The sequence below is a fragment of the Oryctolagus cuniculus genome, chromosome 1, assembly GCF_051225735.1.
Source record: "Oryctolagus cuniculus isolate XC-2025 breed Fujian yellow rabbit chromosome 1, ASM5122573v1, whole genome shotgun sequence".
NCBI classification, from domain to species: Eukaryota; Metazoa; Chordata; class Mammalia; order Lagomorpha; family Leporidae; genus Oryctolagus; species Oryctolagus cuniculus.
The window spans coordinates 157480047-157502676 of record NC_142867.1 but is presented as its reverse complement, the minus strand read 5'-3'; the positions used below and the strand labels follow the sequence as shown (position 1 = coordinate 157502676).

At 38.9% G+C, this 22630-nt stretch overlaps 1 protein-coding gene across 1 annotated transcript in view; it reads left to right on the top strand.

The window, feature by feature from the left end:
* TMC1 (transmembrane channel like 1) overlaps nt 1-22630 on the top strand; it is a 197574-nt gene that overhangs the window by 30089 nt on the left and 144855 nt on the right. Inside the window, exon 2 of the mRNA XM_051858747.3 lies at nt 19227-19271. Within this exon, the coding sequence (XP_051714707.3) occupies nt 19227-19271 (45 nt within the window). The remainder of the gene's footprint in view (nt 1-19226; nt 19272-22630) is intronic.

Sequence of the window (22630 nt, the reverse complement as noted above, 5' to 3'; positions counted from 1 at the left end):
CAGCTGGGATTTGAACCAGCACCCATATGGAATGCCGTCATTGCCAGTGGTGGCTTTACCTGTTATGCCACAGCAGTGGCCCCACAAGCTAGTTTTTTGACATCAATAAAATTGTTAAACCACTGGGCAGACTGACTAGGAATTTATCAAGAGGGAATAATAATTTTAATTTTTATTCACCCAATAATGGAAAACAAAAAATGATATTTGACAGATGATACAAATAATAAAATAATAGGGTAATATTATGAACAATTCAGGATAAAAATTTAACAACTTAGGTAAACTGCAAATACTTCAAATACTTATATGATATAATCTACTAAAGTCCACTCAAGTATCAATTTCCAACCTCAAAGACTTACGTTTATACAAGAAATTGAATTTACTGTTTAAAAAAACTGTCCTATAAAGAATAGTTCAAGCTCTGATTGATTCTCTGGAGAATTCAACCAAACATTTAAGGAAGAAGTATTCTAATTCTGCACTAACTTGTCTAGAAAATTGAAGAAGAAGGGGGACTATTTCCAAAGTTTCCATGAGGTTGGTGTTAGTCTCATGCCAAAAACCAGGTAAAGACATTTTAAGAAAACAAAACAAGGGCCAGTGCTATGGCGCATCCAGTTAAAGCCCTGGCCTGAAGCACTGGCATCCCATATGGGTGCTGGTTCTAGTCCCGGCTGCTCCTCTTACTATCCAGCTCTCTGCTATGGCCTGGGAAAGCAGTAGAAGATGGCCCAAGTGCTTGGGCCCCTGCACCCGCGTGGGAGACCCAGAGGAAGCTCCTGGCTCCTGGCTTTGGATCAGCGCAACTCCAGCCATTGTGGCCATCTGGGGAGTGAACCATCAGATGGAAGAACTTTCTCTCTACATCTCTCTGTAACTATGACTTTCAAATAAACAAAATAAATCTTAAAAGAAAAAAACACACAGGCCAATACATGTAAGCAACAAATACTTAGAAATTGAAATTTTAAAAATGTCATTCACTACATCACAAAAACATTACAAAGTAATCAGACAGCGGTACAAGACTTGAACACAAAGGAATATAAAATGTGCTTTAGGAAATTAAAGAGTGTAGAAATAAATGAATTCACCTCAATTTCAATGAAGTATGTGTTTTCAATGAATACACTTTAAATTAGTGAATTGAAAGGTTCAGTATTGTTAAGGTATCAGTTTTTCCTAGTTTGATCTGCAGATTCAACATAATTTCAATCAAAATCTCCGTAAGTTTTTTAAAATGACAAGCTGATGATCAAATTTATGTGGAAATGGCATGGACCTACCAGAGAAGCAAACTACTTTTGAAGAATGAGTTAGGAAACATATACTTGTCCTTCAGGATAACTATAAAGCTAGAGTAATGACAGTGTGATAGACAAAAGATGATTTCTGTGTCACGAAAGTTGTGTTTTCTAAAAAAAGATGGCAGGTACTAATTAACTCTTCAGTCTCCTTTAGGAGACCTTAACATGGTGGTTTGTCAAGGACCACTAACTACATTTGCATTACCTGGAAGCTTTGTAGAAAAGCCAGACATTAGGCCCACCCTGTATCTGTTGAACTAGGATCTCTGGATGAGGCCCAAGAATCTCTGTTTTCACAAGCTATCCAGGTGACAGGGAGTCATATTAAAGTTTCAGAACCATTGCTGTGGCTGCTCCCTGGTAGAAATCCTGCAGGTTCTGAAGAAAGGTGAAGGAGTTTGGAGACAGTGGCAGAATTCAACATGACAGAACCAAGAGAAAAAATGATGGCCTCTGTCCATGAAATCCATTAAAATACACTCTTGATGGTGCCAGGCTGAGCTGATGAATAAAAAATAAGTTAATCTCCCATCTAGCCAGTAGGCTATTGTGATAATTGTGCTTCAGGGTGAGCAAACAGCTTTACCAAGTACATGCAATCAACATAATTTGTTGTTTGGAACTAACTTATTGTAAATAGATACATGAGAAAAATAAATATGTTGTGAAAAAGAATTCCAGAATTCTTAATGTTTAAAAATTCTTTTTTTAATATCTAAAAAATACCACGTACACACACAAATTTATGCATATATACATTCATAATGAGGTTTCATATTTCATGAGACATAAGACAGGTTGTAGAAGTGAACAGTTATAGTGAATGTTTGATTGGCAAAGATCACTTTGAAGAGCCCAAAGTGAAGATCTATTCTAGATAAGAGCTACTAATTAGTTTTTTGGAGGACACTTTAACACATTAGGGAGGCTGAGTTACATCTGAGATTACCATCAAAATCTTAGTCCTACCCCTAATCCTCTGAAAAATATACTATATTTAATTAGAAAACAGAGTTTAAGTGTATCCCAGTCCTACCTTTTCGAATTGGGATTTGGCTTGTCTTAATAAGCAGCATGACTCTTTCCCATGTAGGGTACTGGAGAGTGGGGAATTAAAATATAATAAGCACCTGTACTTATGTGTTGGTCCTTTGGAACATCTCTCTCCATCAACCTCAGCCTCATTTCCCCCTCCCCATCAGGCTGTTGGGAGATTTGGTTTATTATCCTTCCCTGCAGAATGGGATAGTTACAGTTACAGTTTTAACCCTCTGGCATGTAATCAAGATAAAATGGATTACCTTCAACTAAAAACCGAAATCACTTATAATCAGGATACAAAATATATTAGCAAGGACAAGGTCCTGACTTTTAGTGGACTTGGCAGACTGACAAGCTCTTGCTAAGTGCTTGCCTCCCCATGCCTCTTTTCTTCTGTTGCAACACAGGATAATTTGTCCTCTGGATACCAGAGTCCTGCCAAGAAAAGAAATTCTTAAGCTGGGTGAGGCCAATCATGCAAGTCTCTCATTCTAGACTCTGTTGACTTCTGTCTCTCTCTTTGTCAGGAACTGATTTTATCATTTCCATGGCACTGAATGACTAAATGGCTGCTGGTCCCTTGATTATTGATCAACCTACGCCTGTACTACAATTGCTCCTTTAATTGCCAACAGGAAAAATTGGCTGATGGAGTTGATCATTGGCTCAGGCAGTGTTTGAATTTGATGGCTTCTACTTTCCTTTTTTTTTTAAAACTTTTATTTAGTAAATATAAATTTCCAAAGTACAGCTTTTGGATTACAGTGGCTTCCCCCCCCCCCTTAACTTCCCTCCCACCCACAACCCTCCCCTCTCCCGCTCCCTCTCCCCTTCCATTCACATCAAGATTCATTTTCAATTCTCTTTATATACAGAAGATCGATTTAGTATATATTAAGTAAAGATTTCAACAGTTTGCACCCACATAGAAACACAAAGTGAAAAATACTGTTTGAGTACTAGTTATAGCATTAAATCATGATGTACACCACATTAAGGACAGAGATCCTACATGAGGAGTAAGTGCACAGTGACTCCTGTTGTTGACTTAACAATTTGACACTCTTGTTTATGGCATCAGTAATCACCTGAGGCTCTTGTCATGAGTTGCCAAGGCTGTGGAAGCCTTTTGAGTTCGCTTACTTCGATCTTATTCCGACAGGGTCATGGTCAAAGTGGAAGTTCGCTCCTCCCTTCAGAGAAAGGTACCTCCTTCTTTGATGGCCCCATTCTTTCCATGGGGATCTCACTCGCAGAGATCTTTCATTTAGCTCATTTTTTTTTTCCAGAGTGTTTTGGCTTTCCATGCCTGAAATACTCTCATGGGCTCTTCAGCCAGATCCGAATGCCTTAAGGGCTGCTTCTGAGCCCAGAGTGCTGTTTAGGACATCCGCCATTCTATGAGTCTGCTGTGTATCCCACTTCCCATGTTGGATAATTCTCTCCTTATTTTTATTCTATTGGTTAGTATTGTCAGACACCAGTCTTGTTTATGTGATCCCTTTGACTCATTATGATCAATTGTGAACAGAAATTGATCACTTGGACTAGTGAGATGGCATTGGTACCTGCCACCTTGATGGGGTTTTAACTGAAAAGTGATCCCTGTTAAATATAAGAGAGGGAAGAGATATATAATTTGAGACATGCTCAATTGGACTTGCCCCAAATGGTAGAGTTAGAAACATACCAGGGGATTCCAATTCCAATTCCAATGCAAAAAAAAAGCTTTTGATTTCATCAATTTTTGTATCGTTTTTCTAGTTTCAATTTTATTTATTTCTCTGATTTTAATGATTTAATTTCTCCTACTAATTTGCTGTTTGGTTTATTGTTGTTTTTCTAGGTCTTTGAGATGCATTGATAGCTAATTCATTTGACACCTTTCCAATTTCTTCATGTAGGCACTAGTTGCTATAAACTTTCCTTATAACACTTCTTTTGCTATATCCCATAAGTTTTGATATGTTGTATTGTCATCTTCATTTGTTTCTAGAAATTTTTTTATTTTTCTTTTGATTTCTTCTGTGATCCACTGTTCATTCAGGAATGAGTTGTTTAGTCTCCTGTGTTGGCTTATGATCTATAGATTCTTGAGTTGTTGATTTCCAGCTTCATTCCATTGTGATCAGAGAAGATGCATGGTATGATTTTGATTTTTTGAATTTGCTAAGACTTGCTTTATGTTCTAGCTTATGGTGTATCCTAGAGAAAATTCCTTGCACTAATGAGAAGAATGTGTATTCTGCAATTGTGGGGTGAAAAGTTCTGTACATATTGTAGATATGTTAGGTCGATTAGGTCCATAATGCTGATTAGCTATGTTGTTTCTTTGCTGATTTTCTGCCTAGTTGATCTATCCATTGTTGAACAATGAGGTGTTGAAATCTCCCATTGCTCTTTTATTGGAGTCTCTGTCTCCCTTTAGATCCATTAACATTTTCTTTAAATAGCCAGGTGCCCTGTGTATACATTTTATAACCAGTGTATTTAAATGTATACATTTAAATAACCAGGTGCCCTGTGTATACATTTATTATAGTTACATCTTCCTGTTAAATTGATCCCTTAATAATTATGTAATGCCTTTGTCTCTTTTAACAGTTTTATTTATATTTTTTGACAGTGAGAGAGAGAGACAGAGAGAAAGGTCTTCCTTCCGTTGTTTCACCCCTCAAATGGCTGCTATGGCCGGCGCGCTGCACCAATCTGAAGCCAGGAGCCAGGTGCTTCCTTCTGGTCTCCCATGCGGGTGCAGGGCCAAAGGACTTGGGCCATCCTCCACTGCCTTCCCAGGCCACAGCAGAGAGCTGGACTGGAAGAGGAGAAACCAGGACAGAATTCAGCACCCCGACTGGGACTAGAACTCAGGGTGCCAGTACTGCAGGCGGAGGATTAGCCTAATGAGCCATGGCGCTGGCCAACAGTTTTTGTGTTGAAGTCTATTTAGTCTGATAGTAGGATGGCAACACCTGCTCTTTTTTGCTTTCTATTAGCATAGAATATCTTTATCCATCTTTTCACTTTCTGTGTGTATCTTTGTTGGTGAGATGTGTTTCTCGTAGGCAGCAAATAGATGGGTCTTTTCTTTTTTTTTAAATATTTATTTATTTGAAAGTCAGAGTAACACACAAAGAGAAGGAGAGGTAGAGAGAAAGATAGAGATCTTCCATCTTCTGATTCACTCCCAATTTGGCTGCAATGGCCGGAGCTGTGCAGATCTGAAGCCAGGAGCCAGGAGCCTCTTCTGGGTCTCCCATGTGGGTGCAGAGGCCCAAGGACTTGGGCCGTCTTCTACTTCTTTCCCAGGCTGTAGCATAGAGCTGGGTCGGAAGTGGAGCAGCTGCGACTTGAACTGGAACCCATGTGGGATGCTGGCACTGTAGGGGCAGCTTTACCTGCTGTGCCAAAGTACCAGCCTCTGGGTCTTTTTTTTTTAATACATTCAACCAGTCTGTGTCTTTTAACTGGAGAATTGAGGCCATTTACATTTGAGATAACTATTAATATGTTATGACTCGACCCTGCCATTTTTCCATAAATATTCCTATTGTTTACTTTGGTTTATTTTGTGCTTTTACTGGGATATTTTCTGCCTTCACATTCTTCATAATTATGGCCATCTTTCTGTGTTTCTGTTTGAAACACATCCTTTAGCATATTTTGTAAGGCTGGACATGTAATGACAACTTCTTTTAGTTTCTGTTTGTTATGGAAGGTCTTTATTTCACCTTCATTTATAAATAAGAGCTTTGCAGGGTACAGTATTCTGGGTTGACAGTTTCTCTCTCTTACATTTTGTACTATATCTTGTCATTCTATTCTAGATTGTAGGGTTTCTGAATAGAAGTCAGCCATGAATTTAATTGGAGATCCTCTGAAAGTAATCTGGTATTTTCATCATGCACATTTTAGAATCTTTTATTTATGTTTTAGTGTGAAAAGTTTGACTACAATGTGTCATGGTGAAGATGTTTTCTGATCATGTCAGGAGTTTTAGGTGATTCCTCTACTTGGGCATACCTTTTTTTCTTCAGTTTGGGAAAATTTTCTGGAATTATTTCACTAAATAGGACTTCTAGTCCAGTCTCTCTTTCCTTACCTTCAGGAACTCCCAAGACCCATTTAGTGGGTTGTTAATAGTGCCCCATAAATCTAATATAGTTTTTAGTTTTCTAATTTCTTGTTTTTTGGTCTGGCTGAATGATTTCTAATGTTTTGTCTTCTGATTTGGATATTCTTTCTTCTGCCTCACTATGTCTGCTGTTATGTCTTTCCACTGTATTTTTTATTTGATTTGAATTATTCATTTCTAATATTTCATTTTGATGTCTTTTTAAAATCTCAATTTCATGGGAAAGATTTTTTTTTCATTCATGTCATTAATGGTTTTTTTTTTTAGTTCACCAATTTGCTTCTGATTGTTTTTGAGTAAACATATGATTACTTTTTTAATTCCATTTTGGGCATTTCCTGAAATCTCTTCATCTTCACATTCTAATATTGAAATGTGTTTCTTTGGCAGGGGCGAGGTCATAGTGTCCTCCTTATTGTTGTTTCTTGAATTCTTGTGTTTATTTTTGGGCATTTGTGGAGTTGATTTTTGCTTTTTTCCTCTGATGGCTCTTATCTTTCATCTATACCTCTGTGGCTTAGTGGAATATCTGTACTTTCAGTGAATACCAAGAGGTGTGTGGTGGATGTGCCCAGGGAGCCCTGGTCAGTGCTCCTGGGAGGGGTGAATATCCAGGGTAACATCCAAGTTGGGTATGGTAGCTATCCTCTTATTAACAGAAGGGGGGTAGGAGGAATGTTCACCTCTGTTGATAGGATCACTCTTTCACTTCCTCTCCTCCCTTCTCCTCCAAGCTGAGCAATGCCCAGGTATTAGCCCCCAGTGTGTTCCACATTCATCTATGCCAATGTATGAACCACACAAATGATCTGCACAGTCTTCACTATGAGCACGGTTCCCACTGCAATGACCTGGGCTAGGCATGCAAGAAGCTGCACCCTTGATTGCCCAGACACCCAGCTACACAGTACTCTCTCTCATGTAACCACTGAGTCCCCACAGTCTCAGCACACAAGGCTCTCTCAGTTTCTGGGTGCAGAGATTTTGTTCTGCCCTTCCAGCCTGTCCAGTCAACAGAGAGACAGATGTTCCCTGAGCCAGCTCCTCCTAGGCATCTTGATCCTGGTAGGACAGGGGTGCCTCACATTCCTACATGGGTGCCCAGCCACCTCTCAACCAGGCTTAGAGTCAGTGGGGATTGTGGATTTTCCCCTCTGCCAGAATCTCTGGATCACATGTATACACAAGAGCCCCTGGCTGAATGTTACTCTCTCCTCACTACTGCCACCAGTACTGCTGAGAAGATGGCCTCCTGTTTCAGCCAGTTGCTGTGCATGTGCACAGTTTTTTGCAGCTCCCGCCCAAACCCAAAATGGCCCCTGCCCTTTCTCAACTGGAGCACTGTTGTGGGCAAGTTGGGGCAAGATAAACGTTCCCCCTCTACTTCCACTGGGTCTGCAAGCAACCACTAGCAAACACTACCCCTGCAGCTCCAGCGCAGTCTCAAGCCACACTCTCCCACTGGCTATAACACCGTGGTTTGCTGCAGTCTGCTCTCATCTCCGTCTCCAAACTGCCACCTGTTTGCAAGGTGTCCATCGCGTAACAAATCTTCCCAGGCAGACGAATCAATTAATTCACAGGCTTTTATTGGGATTCTGCTCCCAGGCGAGGTTCACTGGTCCCAACAGAGCAACAGAGCGGGGGCCGGGGAAGTCGTGCGTCAGAGATTGGGAGAGCTCCTTTTATAGATACAGGGCATGGGTGTTAAAGGTTGAGGCAGATCTGATCTTCATTGGTTGACCTTTAGGCACCCGTGAGGTCCTTGGCAAGGACTTTTCTTCCCCTGAAGTACAGGTAGGAACTTTCCATTCCTGGAAGTATAGACCTTCCCTGCATGAGGATCCCAAAGCTACCACTGCTCTGGCTCTTGGCTGCTGCAGTTGTGTTTGTGTTTGTGCTGTGTGTCCGCACCCTAAACAAAGGCCCAGAGCATTCTTCTTCCTCTTGTGGGATTTCCAGTGCAGTTTTCTCTCCAGTTCTGTTCTCCCCTGGGAGTATACTTCCTACTGTTTTTTTTTTTTTTTTTTTTTTTACTATTTATCCCTAGCCTAGCACAGTACATTGTTCCCTAATCCACCATCTTGGAATCCCTGAGACTCACACATGCTACATTCTATACAGACCATATACCAACAATTTATAGGTTTAGGTTTCCTGGATATTTTTAACTGAATCTTCAAGAGAGAAAAAATTGAGACTGGGTGGTCACAATTCTTATAAAGTTCTTGTTACCAAACCTGAAATCAGGTGCTTGTAGCAAGGGAAGCCAGTGACTCAGAGGATGAGGATTTAGGAAGAAAAGAGGAGAAAGCATACTGAGGATGCTAGTAAGAAGAGAGGTGGTAGCCTGGTGTCCCAACATCCAACCTCTCCAAATGTAAGTGACTCAGAGTTTATACAAGGAAGCACAAATTTAACTGCATGACTGCAATCATGAAGCAGGTATGTAGGGGCTGAGTTCTCCCAAATGTTCCACGGATAACTGGATCCTATTCTTGTGGTCAGGGTCTTTCAGTCCTCATCTTGTGACCAAGTGCGTAAGCTTCAGGGAAATGCAAACAAAATATCAAAGAGTAAGGAGGGGGTCTAGTGTCAGACTTACATTACTCAGGTCTTCTAATCCTCAGAATGGTGTAATTTTAGCCTCTGTTACATCATGAGGTCATCTAGAATTCAAATTCCTTTTCATTCAGTGATGACTATGTTAACTAATTGCCTTAGCTGGGTAGCATATCCTACAAGGTATGATTTTCCCCAGCTGAAGAACAAAAAAAAAAAAAGAATGATTCATTGTTTGTAATGAGTTACATTTTCCTTTCCTTTTTGCTTTTTGTTTAGACAAAAAATTGAACTAAACCATTTAATTCTTGTTTGCTATTTCTGTTTTTTAGGAGGGCAGATCGTCCAAATCAGGAAACTATAAACACAAGTCCCATATTGCTCTCAGTTTTTCTTTCCCAGTCTTTGTCTGGTTGCATGGTTGCAGCCCTTCCCTCACCACTGTGTGCACTGAGTCTGCCTTGCCCCCACTGCCTTTTGTTCTTTAGAAGGCACTGATTAACATTTGCTAGTATATGCTAATTATCATCTCTGATGTGAACAAAAGCAGTGTTACAAAGAAAGTATAGAGATGTATACAGAGTTTGTCCAGCACTTCTTTATGTTCTGGAAACAATTGCCTGTTTTCATTTGTTACACAATTCTTTAGTCATTTTTTAAAATTTCTTTGTTTATCCATGATCCTGACAACAAATATTACTCATCTTTTTTTTTTTTTTTTTGCAGAAATGCTATGGAAAGATTCTTTTTTGTTCTAAGTAAGCCAAGAAAATTAGCATAGCTGCTAAGGACTTATAATATGTATTTATATTTCATATGGTTGTTAATTTGGTTACCCTATTACTATAAAAGGTTTCAGGCAGAAAAACTCCCATGAGAATGTATTTTGGCTTCATAATACTTATTTACAGTGGTTGCCCTTTACGGTGGTAATTGTAGTCTGAGAGCTCACACTCTGAAAATATATTATGACAGCATGATTAAATAAGAAATGCCCTGCCCTGCAATAATCTGCACGCAAAGAAAAAGCAAGACTCACCGCTTATTTGTTTGCAACCACAGTAAGCTCTGTAGGACTACCTAAATAGCTATTTATTTATTGAATATATATAGTTCTTTGTTAAGCCAACCCTCCAAACCACATAGAGGAAGAACTGTTTTTGTTCTTTTTGTAGAGAGCCAGTGTCACCAAATACCTAATTACAGTCCCTTATAAATATTCCGGCATGTAATTCGCTATTGGAAGAACTATGCTTCAGCATTTCATATTTGCCTTTTCAGTTCAGGGGTGGGAGAATCTGGAAGCAAACCCGTTATCCACTTTGCTCAGCCTGTGTTTAATTATAATTTCATGTCCAATAAAATCAGAAGGAAAAAGTGCAAGAAAATACGATGTGTATCCCCTTTCCCTCCTCATGTCTATAAAAAATTTTATTTCCTTTGTAAGAGGATAGAGACGGATAGAGGGATCTTTTTGCTTTTTTCATTCTGCTCTTCTTGGAGTTAGCTGTCATTTTTCTGTGACCTCAGAGTAAATTGTGTCTCTCCACAGACTATTCTGTTCCATTTGGCAACTACAGTGTTTTATATTGTGTTTTTAATAAAGCAGGCATCACCAGCTATTTATTCTCATCTTCATGGTGGCTCCAGATTGTCAAAAAGTGAGTATAATCTAGGAAGAAAACAGCTACTTTAACAGTTGTATTTTGTGCCTGCTTTCCTCTTTTGGATAGGCGAGTCCTACCAAAAGCCAAAATTATTACTGACTTTGTAATTTTAAAACCAAAGAGATTTGAGCTAACTATTTAGTATCTTTGAGATATTATAATGTTTGAAAATATGATCAGTTTTTTTGCATTTATTATACAAGTTTTCATTAGGATTTTTTAACGTGCATGCCCCTGATTTTCTTATAACTTGTCTTCACAAAGATGAGAAAAATGTTGAAGCGATAGATAATAACCCCCAAAACTGAATGGCGTTGCAATAGAACCCTTAAAACTGAGTGCTCTCACCAGATGAGCGTAAAGCCCTTCTGTGACATTCAGGCAGTGGAAGAAAGGAGGTGCTCATTGCAGAGCATAGTGCAAGGAGCTGGGCAACTGCCATCTAATTCCCAGACTCCCTGAAGGATCTTACATACTGATGTTGGGGCTCAGGTGTATGTTCAGTTCATGTCCAAGTTCCTGGTTGGTCTGTAGTGCCCGAACACCTCCTTCAATTGATCAGTGACATGGTGTCCTATAGGGAATTTTTATTTTATAAAGTGGGTTTCAGTCTGTGTGAGGACTATATACAGGTGGTATGTAGGTACAACCTGTATTGGGCTTAGAGTTCCTGGAAAAGAAATCCCTCAAGAAAAGACCAAACATGGAGATGCTATCTATTAGAGAAACAGATGACCTCATGCATCTAGCTGAACCATTCCCTCAATTCGATGAGTTAATTTTATTTATTTATTTTTTAAGTTTTATTTATTTGAAAGGCAGAGTTAGAGAGAGAGAGAGATCTTCCATCTGCTGATATGTTCCCCAAATGGCCGTGGCTGGGGCTGGGCCAAGCCTAACCTAGGAATCTAAAATTCCATCCAGGTCTATGACAATAGTGGTAGGGGCCCAAGAACTTGTGGCATCTTCCACATTCTTTCTAGGCTCATTAGCCGAGAGTGGATCAGAAATAGAGCAGTTGGGACATGAACCAGTTCTCATATGGGATGTTGGCATTGCAGGGGGTGGTTTAACCTAATGCACCATAACAATGCCCCAGTGTTAATTATAGTAAGTAGTTGATTTTATATCAAAAAGACAAGGCAAAAGCACTTTAAGCTAACTGGAGGGAGGCTGGGAGACCATTGGAAATTAGAACCTGATGGTATTTGGCACCTGCATTTAGGTAGTAGGTTGGTTTCAGAAAGAAGGTCAGCCTAGGTCTGTCAGAATAAATCTTTTCCCCAGATACTTTGATGATATTTAAGTGTCATCTTATTCTGTGTTTCCCACTCCTGAGAATTTTTAAAAATATATTAAAGTTTATAGGGTTATTAAGATATTTGTTAGATATGAGAACTGTATTTATTTGACAGAGAGAGAAAGGGAGAGTGAGAGAACTCACTCCCATCCTCTGATTCACTCCTCAAATGCCCTCAATGGTCAGAATTGGGCTAGGCCAAAGCCAGGAGTAGGGCTGAGGTGAGGAGCTAGTAACTCAATCCAGGTCTCCCATATGGATGGCAAGAACCCAATGATTTGAGTTGTCACTGCTGCCTCCTAGAGTCTGCATCAGCAGGAAGCTGAAGTCAGAAGCCACAGGCAGGTATTGAACTCATGCACAGGACTCAGGATTCAGGCATCTTAACTGGCATATAAACCACTAGGCCAAATGGTTACCTTGGGTAGTGCATTTTAAAGAAACTTTCAAAATCATAGCTTATTTTTATGGTTTAATTTGTCTGTATTCCCTCTTTTCTCTTTTATTCTCTTGAAGGAAGAGATTTTATGTGGTTACTTCTTTATAAAATAAGGAAAGTTTTCTTTGGAATATATATCTTAAAAATAGATTATTTTATTTATATTTTCTAGCTCCTCACTTTCAAATTCTTGGTAAAGTAAAATATTAATAGTCAAAATAGCTGACAAAGTGGTATACTTTTTGTTAACCTGATGTGTTTTTAAAATATGGAATGCTATTATATGAATTTAGACCTCATAATATTTTATATGTATAAAATTAATTTATATAAACATACATGCACTCAACTTTTTGTATCTGTGGGTTCTGAATTCATGGGTTTAACTGTGGATTGAAAGTATTCAGAAAAAAATTCATCTCTACTGAACACGTGCAGACTTGGTTTCTTGTCATTATTCTCTAGGCAATACAGCTTAACACCTATTTGCCTAGGATTTACATTATATTAGGTAGTATAAGTAATCTCAAGATAATTTGAACTATATGGGAGGACATGCAAAGATTCTAGCCAAATACTATACGTTTTGCATATGGGATTTGAGCGTTCACAGATTGCACTGTCTTCAGGGAGTCCTTCAGCAAATTCAGATGGTCAACTTTCAGTCTTAATAATAAGTCTCTTAGCAGTCTCTCAGTCCTTTGGTGCACATCATTTGCCTTCCACATGTCTTGTTTTCCTTCCACTTTACTAGCTACTCATTCTCAATCTTTTTGATGTATTCTTCTTCCTGTCCTCTCAGTTTTGGAGTTCCCTTTTCCTGTTTTGTTTATACTCATTTTCTCAGTGCTCTCATCCTGTCTTGTGACATTAAATACCATCTGTATGCTAATAATTCCAAATTAATATTTCAAGCCCAGACCTTTCAACTACTATCTAAATGTGATGCTTGGGTATCAAAGAGTCATCTGAAATCCAACATGTCAAATTAGAATTCTAATCTTCAGTCCCTTCTTCCTATGTTATTCTCCTTGCAGTCTTCCAGGTACTTTTCTTATAATCCTAGGCCAAAAACCATAGACTTGACCTTGATTTTTCTCTTTCTCTCACATCCTACCCTTATGACATGGGCCTATTAGCTAAGATTTGGAAATGTTAGGACATAGATTAACATCCCTGTTATGGAAGTTTGTGCTAAGGTAAAAAGACAACCAATTTGTTTGAAAATGGCCAAAATTCACTTCTTTACACATAAAAAGAAATTCTGAGAATAAACACAAAGCAATCTAATAATCACAGCTTATTTAATAAACTTGCTACAGCCCAAGTAGCCAACCTACTCTCCAACCTCATTGAGAAAAAGTCATTCTTTGCATCAATTAGCAAGCAAGACTTTAAAGGCAGTTGTATTTTCTTTTCCAATCGACAAACTCACCACAAAACATTTGCTTTATATACCTTTGTGGGTGCACAATAAATACTAATTGGATACATAAATTTTCTGTTTCTAAAATAATAGCCTGGTACAACTAGCATTCATTCAAGAGTCAGAGGAAGAGGTAGCACCATTCAACTGTTCTAGCCACTAGTCACTCTTGATACCCAAGAATCACAAACTACTTTTGAAATAAGAGAAGACCCCCTAAAATCTACACTAAAATGTAGCCCCTTAATGTTCCCTGGAAATGCTATCTGGGGTGCCACATGTGCTACCAGAATTTGGGGTGCCATACGATTTCAACCTGGGGTTATTACTAAATCCCCAATATTAATAAGCCCGAGAGGGTTCTTGCCTATTTAGAGAAGAATTCTAAATACCGGCACAGATAAACGAGGCAGCATGGTACATTTTAAGCCTTTATTTAGTGTAGGAGGTATCTAGGAAAGTGAAGGCCTTAGTTCAGGTAGGTGAGAGGGGAGAGTCTGGAAACTAGGGTAGCGTCCATACCACTCAGAGAGCAGGCCAAAGCCACGTGTAGCAAGCACCTCGAGCTGCTATCCACCGCTTATCACCGACAGCAACGCAGAGGCAGAGTGCGTTCTGCGCCCCTCCCTGCCTTTTTATACATTTTCCACAGGGAAGTGGTTTGTGTCCAGGTGGGCACTCAGGTATGGTCAGGTAGAGCCTGATGTCACATGGGGGCATGGTGGGGGTATCAGGTGGGGTGTAAGATCACCTAGAGCATGGCGAAGGTATCAGGTAGGGTGTGAAGTCACACAGGGGCGTGGCAAGGGGGTGGTCTTCCAGCTCACAAATCTAATCAATTTTAGCCTGTATGCCTGCCTGCTTCATTCCCCCCTCAGAGACTCCAGACCTTAATCTTCAGGGGATGTTGATGGGCGTCGAGTCTCCATCTTCTGTAGCTGCTTCCTGCTGATTATGGGTGCAGACCCTGCCTGTTCTCGGTCCGGAAGTCTCTGCCTATCTCATCTAATGAGTTCACTTCACGAGCTGGATCTCTTTCGGTCACCACCATCCTCCATGTCTCCTGCCTACTTTACTTTCAGTGCTTTAAATTAAATAAGAAAGCCCACAACAGAATTCACTTTTCTGAAGTACTCTTTCGTCTCTGAAATGTGACACATGGCTGTTGTTTCCATTTACTGTTTTTAAGTACGGAATCTATTTGCATGAAAGGAAGCTCTGGATTGCCTGGGAGTTCATCTGCTCCTATTGCATTCTCTTCTCTTCAGAATTCGTATTCATAGTTCAGCTTGCTGTCTTCAACAGTTTGACAGACCTCTTGTCCCTTCACTGTCCTCTCATCATTCCCAAGAAAGAAGATTATTTTTAAAGTAGTTGGTCAATTGGATTTGAAGAGCCATCAAACCATGTTGTACCTGTGAGGTGTGTGTGTGGGGGGGGTGTCCTGTGATTGAAAATAAGCTCCTGGGAATTATTAAGAGAAGAGGTGGTGATCTTAAGAGTGAAATGGTGGTGAAGAAAGGGGACCTGGGTTCTTGGAACGAATTTCCATGCAGATAAGGCAGTGAAAAAGCAAGGTGTGTTTAGGTCAGACACCTACCACAGTAGCCAGGAGGGGGGCTGCAAGAGAGGCAGACCAAGAAACTATGATGGTCCAATCTTTTAAGCATGATTTTGGAGTTGGGGGGGGATTACAGAACAATCAATCGGAGGGTGGGGACAAATCCCGGAAAAAGGCTGCAATCATAATCCTTTCTAGATTGCCCACGATAAAACAAACAAAAGCCATCAGAAGGGTGGAATTGTCTGTTTTCATGGTAAACAGAAGGGTGAAATCACTGCTTCCTTGCTATTTTCATGATAAAACTGGAAACTCAGAGGAGTGTGATCAACACTTTTTTCTTGCTAAAGGAAGCTTTTGAGGAGAAGCATGCATTTTGCACTTTCTTAGAGACTTCTTCTTCCTTCATTCTGACCAGGACCGACCTAACTGCCTATTAGTCCATCTACCCCTCACAGTGATAGCCCCTCAAAGATTGTCTCAGAAAGGAAAGACAGTCTGATTCTCAGGATTAAATATTCTAAGTTACTTCTTTGCATAAGCTTTTGTCTGGAAAGTTGTTCGTGTGTTTCTTCTTTAGCACTGCTTTGAGTTGAAGGAAATACAGACCAGTGTATAGTCTTCAGGCCAAATATTATTCTGTTAAAACTTGGTTTGAAATCTTAGTAGAGTCTTATATCTCCTAGTCATACTGCTGCTACTTAGTTCTTGATGTTGGTGATGCCTTGTTAAGGTTTTGAACCAAGGAAAATAACAATTATTATCATAATGCCTAAGAAAATGGGCAGAGGAATATGGTTGAGATGAGAGACTCCTAATGAGACTATGGAGATGACCATGTACCAACCAATATCACTACTGGAAAGCCAATTCAAAAGGAGGGAATAGGCTCTTTCTGCAACACTCTTCATTGCATCACTTGGAAATCAGACATGTGTCTTGGTTCTGTGTTTGCCACCACTATTGTAGATTTTCAGAAATTATTTAATGTTCACCAATATTTTTAATAAACATTTTATTTTAATGTGTATTTATGTTTATTTTAAAGAGCAGAGTGAGAGGGAGATATAGAAAGAGAGAAAGAGAAAGAAGTCTTACCAGTCACTTGCCAAATGCCTGCCAAAGAGCAGTCTGGGTCATACAGAAGCTAGGAGCTAGAAACTCCACCTGGGTCTTCTTCCTTGTGGGCAGGGACTCAAGTACTTGAGCTATCATCTACTGCCTCTCAGGATCCAGTTGCAGGAAGCAGGATCATAAGCAAAGAAGAGGGAATTTAGCTGGCACTTAGATATAGGATATGGGTGCCCCAAGTGGCGTGCCACAATGTCCACACCTAATTGTCATCTATGACTGCCCTTTCTGTCTCAGAGAAGGTGATCCTTGACTCCAGCCCTCCTCTAGTTTTTCCCTCCTCTAGTTATTAGAGAAAACTGTATTGTTGCTTATTTCCTTGGCTTGGGATATTTGCTTCTTTTGCTTTTCTTTTTGAATATATATAATCCTTCCTAAAGATTTGCTTATCTTTTAGTAATTCTTCCTAATCTACTTAACTGACTTTATTTAATTGCATTACAGTGAGCAGATCATTACAAATCAGCATATTATTTTGTGCAGAAATGTATCTATAATTTGCCTTGGCTAAACTTATCACACAAGAGGTTGTGGGTCAGTGTTAACTATTTTTTTTCTCAGTTGTTCCTATATCATGCATATGGATAAGACCCAGCTCCAAGGTTAATCTTACATCATTAAAATGTCTTCCTAGAGTATTTTTCTTTGAAGAAGCTTGGTGGTGGCATTAATTGCAGATAAAAGACCATGACCTATTATAGAATGTAGAATATTTTCTTAGAACATTATTAGAAACTCTCAGTAGTGACATAAAAATCTTTGTCCTGGGCAGAATCAATTACAACCAACTATGCCCACTCTGAACAAAAGAACATTTGTGTTCACATTCCAAGGCTGATGTTGAATGATAACATTTTTGCATATCTTAAGAATTTTTATGCAGATGCTATGTAAAGGCAAAAAGAACTTTCACAATAATCCGCTTTGTGAATAGAATTTGCACTCTTGGCATGTGTTGCCTTTTCAATATGCCTGTCAAGTTGTAAAAAATGACCTTTGACACTGTACAGGCAGAAACAAAACCAGAGATTGTTTCCCCTATTCACAGCAATGTTTGTCATCTTTATTCTTTTGACATGCCATTCTACCTTAAATAAAAATACAAAATTATTATTTTATAAATAAATTTCTAGGATTTGGGTTTTAAGAAACAATCTACTTTAATTTTTACCTAGGTCAGTTATAGAGCCGTCTCTGCTGACAGACAACGAAGGAACATTAGGTTGACAAAGGAAAAAATATCTACTAATTAATATATTTTTTCCATATTACTTTCCCACTAAAATGTTATAAAAGGCAGGAGTGAGAGTTTGGCCTAGTAGTTAAGATGTCCGCTACCACAGCAGAGAACCTGAGTCTCAGTTCTACTGGTGGTTTCTGATTCCAGCTTCCTGCTAATGTGGACTCTGGCTTGAGTAATCGGCTCCTTGTCATTATATGAGAGATCTAGATTGAGACCTCTCAGCTTTGATCTGACTCAGGTATTTGAGGAGTGAACCAGCATGTTTACCAGCAGATGGAAGCTCTGTCTTTGTTTGTCTGCCACTGTCTCTTTGTCTCTCTACCTCTCAAGTAAAAAAATTTAAAAAGAAAGCTTTTATATTCTCTTATAAAAATGGAACAGTTTTAAAAAATGATACTGCATCATTTTGGAGTGAGGGATGAAGAGGAAATGTTCTTTGGATTGAAAAGAATTGTAAAATCACTTGTCTCCACACTGTCAAGGTGAGTCATATACTGGGAAATTTGGACTGTATCAATATAATACAATTAGAAATAATTTAAAGAGCAGAGATCCTACTTTAAGAATTTTTCAAATGATATTTTAATGCTTGATAAATGTGATTTGAATGAATTGTTCTCTATTTTTTAGGTAGTTAATTTGGTTTTATCAAACAAATTTGTCTTTTTTTGTTTGTTTTTGACAGGCAGAGTTAGACAGTGAGAGAGAGAGAGACAAAGAGAAAGGTCTTCCTTCCATTGGCTCACCCCCAAAATGGCTGCTACGGCTGGCACGCTGTGCCGATCTGAAGCCAGGAGCCAAGTGCTTCCTCCTGGTCTCCCATGTGGGTGCAGGGCCCAAGCACTTGGGCCATCCTTCACTTCCTTCCTGGGCCACAGCAGAGAGATGGACTGGAAGAAGAGCAACCAGGACAGAATCCGGCACCCCGACCGGGACTAGAACCCGGGGTGCCAACGCCGCAGGTGGAAGATTAGCCTAGTGAGCTGTGGCGCCGGCCCCAAACAAATTTGTTTGTGCATGTGAATATAGTTCTTGATAACTCAGTTCCATAAAATGAAATGACCCCCAAATCCCAAATCTACTTACTGTTGTTTAGTATTGATTTTGGTTGAAGGTTTTATTTTCCTTATGCCACAATGCTGACCTTGATTGAAATTATTTTGTATTGAACTAACAGAATTATAGATGATATATTTTGCAAAGCCCCAGAGACAAGAAAACTAAGAAATTTTTTCACAGAATTATTGAAGGGGATATAAATACATATCTCTAATAAACAATGCTCATTTTGACGTGCATATTGGATTTTTTTTTACTATGCAAAAACACTATGGTGAACATATTGAAAGTAAAAAATACTAACTATTGTACAGACATTTAAATTTGCTATGCTTTCTTTCTTCAACAGTACAAATCCAAGTGGAGGAAAAAGATGATACTGAAGAAAGTTCAAGTAAGTAGGGATGGGCCTCCCTGGCATATGTTTCTTGTAGAATACCACTAAATTCAACCCCTATAGTATGGGTTTGAACAACCACATAAAAGCAAAGGAGCATATGTGGATGATTTTTTTATGGTCTGACAAAAGAGATTAGCTCCAGCAAACAGAATCCCCATTCTAGATTCTATTCCATTGGCACACATACACATCCTCCCAATTTATAAATTGTTCATGGCAAAGTAGATGGTAGTGCAGAAAACTATTTGCTTTTTACTTCTGTCCTATTTTCCCTGGAAAAGCTTTTGGCTCAAAAAGCTTACTCTAAGACTGAATCTATAAAATGTAACAGATTGGCAATTTTGACTGAACTGACCAGGTACTTCAACTAAAATGAATGACCATGTTCTTTTGTACCAAATATATGTTTGTTTTATCCAAATTGGTCCATTGTTTTTACTTTGTGTAGGTTTGGCTGAAAAGCCTGAATTCACCCCTCTCAAGCACCCAGACCACTCAAGGATAGAAATATGAGAAAGACCATTATATGAGCAAAAGCTGTAATTTTATAAAAACAAACAAAAGCAATATCTAAAGAAGAGTTCAGTTAGAGGGACACTGAGGCTATCAATTTAACACCCTGAGCACAACACGGCAGCCACTGAATGCTCACAATGACAACTGCTTGCATTAAGCGGTTGCCTCCTACATGAAAACCTCTGAGTCCAACATAGATTCTGCACCATAACTTGACTGGTGAATTGAGTCCATTCTAAAGGCAGTATTGTACACAATTCTGCATTCAGTAGGCAACCATAAAATAGTATTTTTTAGAATTGGAATATTTGGAAATTAGATAAAGCACTGAAAACTTTTTTTTTCTAAAGAGTAATAGATAAAGTTAATGATACACAATTCATCCACGGCAAAGCATTCAAGTTTATTAGTTTTATCTTTTTTTTAAAAATGACCTCAAGTAAATTTATTTCTAGATTCTTCACATTTACATACATCTGTTGTTGCCTTTTGAAAATTCTTAAAACCCATTTTTAAATTTCATTCCACTATAATTAAAACTATGCCATGTATGATTCCATGAATTGAGACTTGTGTTATGGCTCAGAATGTGATTTATTCTGGTGAATGTTCCATGTGCATTGAATGTATGGTCTCTGTCATTAGGTAGAGAGTTTTTTTTTTTTTTAATATTTAGCCTAAATTAGTGTTGTTTAAGTCTTTAATAGCTATTCTAATTTTTTTACTGTGCTAAGAGCTCATATTATGAAATCTACTCTTACCATCATAAAAAAATTTTAAGTGTACAATATAGCATTGTTAACTAACATTGTACCTCAGTACCTGCAATGGATTGGTTCCAAGACCCCCAGTAGACACCAAAATCCATGGGATATTCAAGTTTCTTATATAAAATAGCATAATATTTGCATGTAATCAACACAGTCCTATATACTTTATTTTTTCCCAAAAAACATTTTATTTAAGGAATACAAACTTCATGCTTTCCATAAATATAACTTTAGGAACATAGAGATTCTTCCATGCTACCTGCCCCCCAACCCACACTGCCACCCCTCTTCCTCCTCCATCTCCTATTCAAATCCTTATTTCTTACTAAGATCTATTTTCTTTCTTTCTTTCTTTCTTTCTTTCTTTCTTTCTTTCTTTCTTTCTTTCTTTCTTTCTTTCTTTCTTTCTTTTCTTTTCTTTTTTTTTTTTTTGACAGGCAGAGTGGACAGTGAGAGAGAAACAGAGCGAAAGGTCTTCCTTTACTGTTGGTTCACCCTCCAATGGCCACCAAGGCTGGCTTGCTGCGGCTGGCGCACTGCGCTGATCCGAAGCCAGGAGCCAGGTGCTTCTCCTGGTCTCCCATGCGGGTGCAGGACCCAAGCACCTGGGCCATCCTCCACTGCACTCCTGGGCCATATCAGAGAGCTGGACTGGAAGAGGGGCAACCAGGACAGAATCCGGCGCCCCGACTGGGACTAGAACCCGGTGTGCTGGCGTTGCAGGTGGAGGATTAGCCTATTGAGCCATGGCACTGGCCAAGATCTATTTTCAATTAACTTTATACACAAGTGATTAACTCTAAACTAACTAAGGAGTTCAACAAGGGCTGTTCAAAGTCATTGTATCACAATGTGTTATTTTACTTGTATAGATTACTTTTTAGTTGTTCTATTAGTTATTACAGGTCAGGAAGAACATATGGTATTTGTCCTTTTGAGACTGGCTTATTTCCCTAAAAATGATGTTTCCCAGTTTCATCCATTTTGTTGCAAATGACAGAATTTCATTTTTCTTACCACTGTGTAGTATTCCATAGTGTCCATTTCCCATAATTTCTTTATCCAGTCTTCAGTTGACAGGCATTTGGGTGGATTCTATATCTTAGCTATTGTGAATTGTGCTGCAATAAACATGGGAGTACCGATAACTTTCACATGCTGATTTCATTTCCATTGGGTAAATTCCCAAGAGTGGGATGTTTGGGTTATGTGTTAGGACTGTATTCAGATTTCTGATATCTGCATACTGTCTTCCACAGTGGCTGTGCCAGTTTACATTCACACCAACAGTAAGATTAGGGTACCTTTTTCCCTACATCCTCGCCAGAATTTGTTGTTTTTCTTTGATTTCTATATGAAAGCCATTGTAACTGGGTGAAGTGAAACCTCATTGTGGTTTTGATTTGCATTTCCCTGACAGCTAATGATCCTGAGCATTTTTTCATGTGTGTGTTGGCCATTTGGATTTCCTCATTTGAAAAATGCCTGTTCAAGTCCTCTACCCATTTCTTAACAGGGTAGTTTGTTTTGTTCTTGTTGAATTTCTTGATTTCTTTATATATTCTGGTTATTAATCCGTTATCAGTTGTATAGTTTGCAAATAATTTCTCCCATTCTGAAGGCTGTCTTTTCACTATGCTGAGTGTTTCTTTCGCAGTACAGAAGCTTCTTAATTTGATACAATCCCATTTGTGAATATTGGCTGTGATTGCCTGTGCCTCCTAGGTTTTTTCCAAGAACTCTTTGCCTATGCCAATGCCAATGCCTTACAAGGTTTCCCAAATGTCCTCTAATAATTTGATGGCATTGAGTGCTAGGTTTACGTCTTTAATCCATTTGGAGTGGATTTTTGTGTAAGGTGTAAGGTAGGGGTCTTCCTGCATACTTCTTGCATATGGAGATCCAGTTTTCCCAGCACCATTTGTTGAAGAGACTTTCCTTGCTCCAAGGATTGATTTTAGCTCCTTTGTCAAAGATAAGTATGTTGTAGATGTGTGGATTGATTTCTGGATTTTCTATTCTGTTCCATTGGTCTATCCATCTGTTTTTGTACCAGTACCAGGCTGT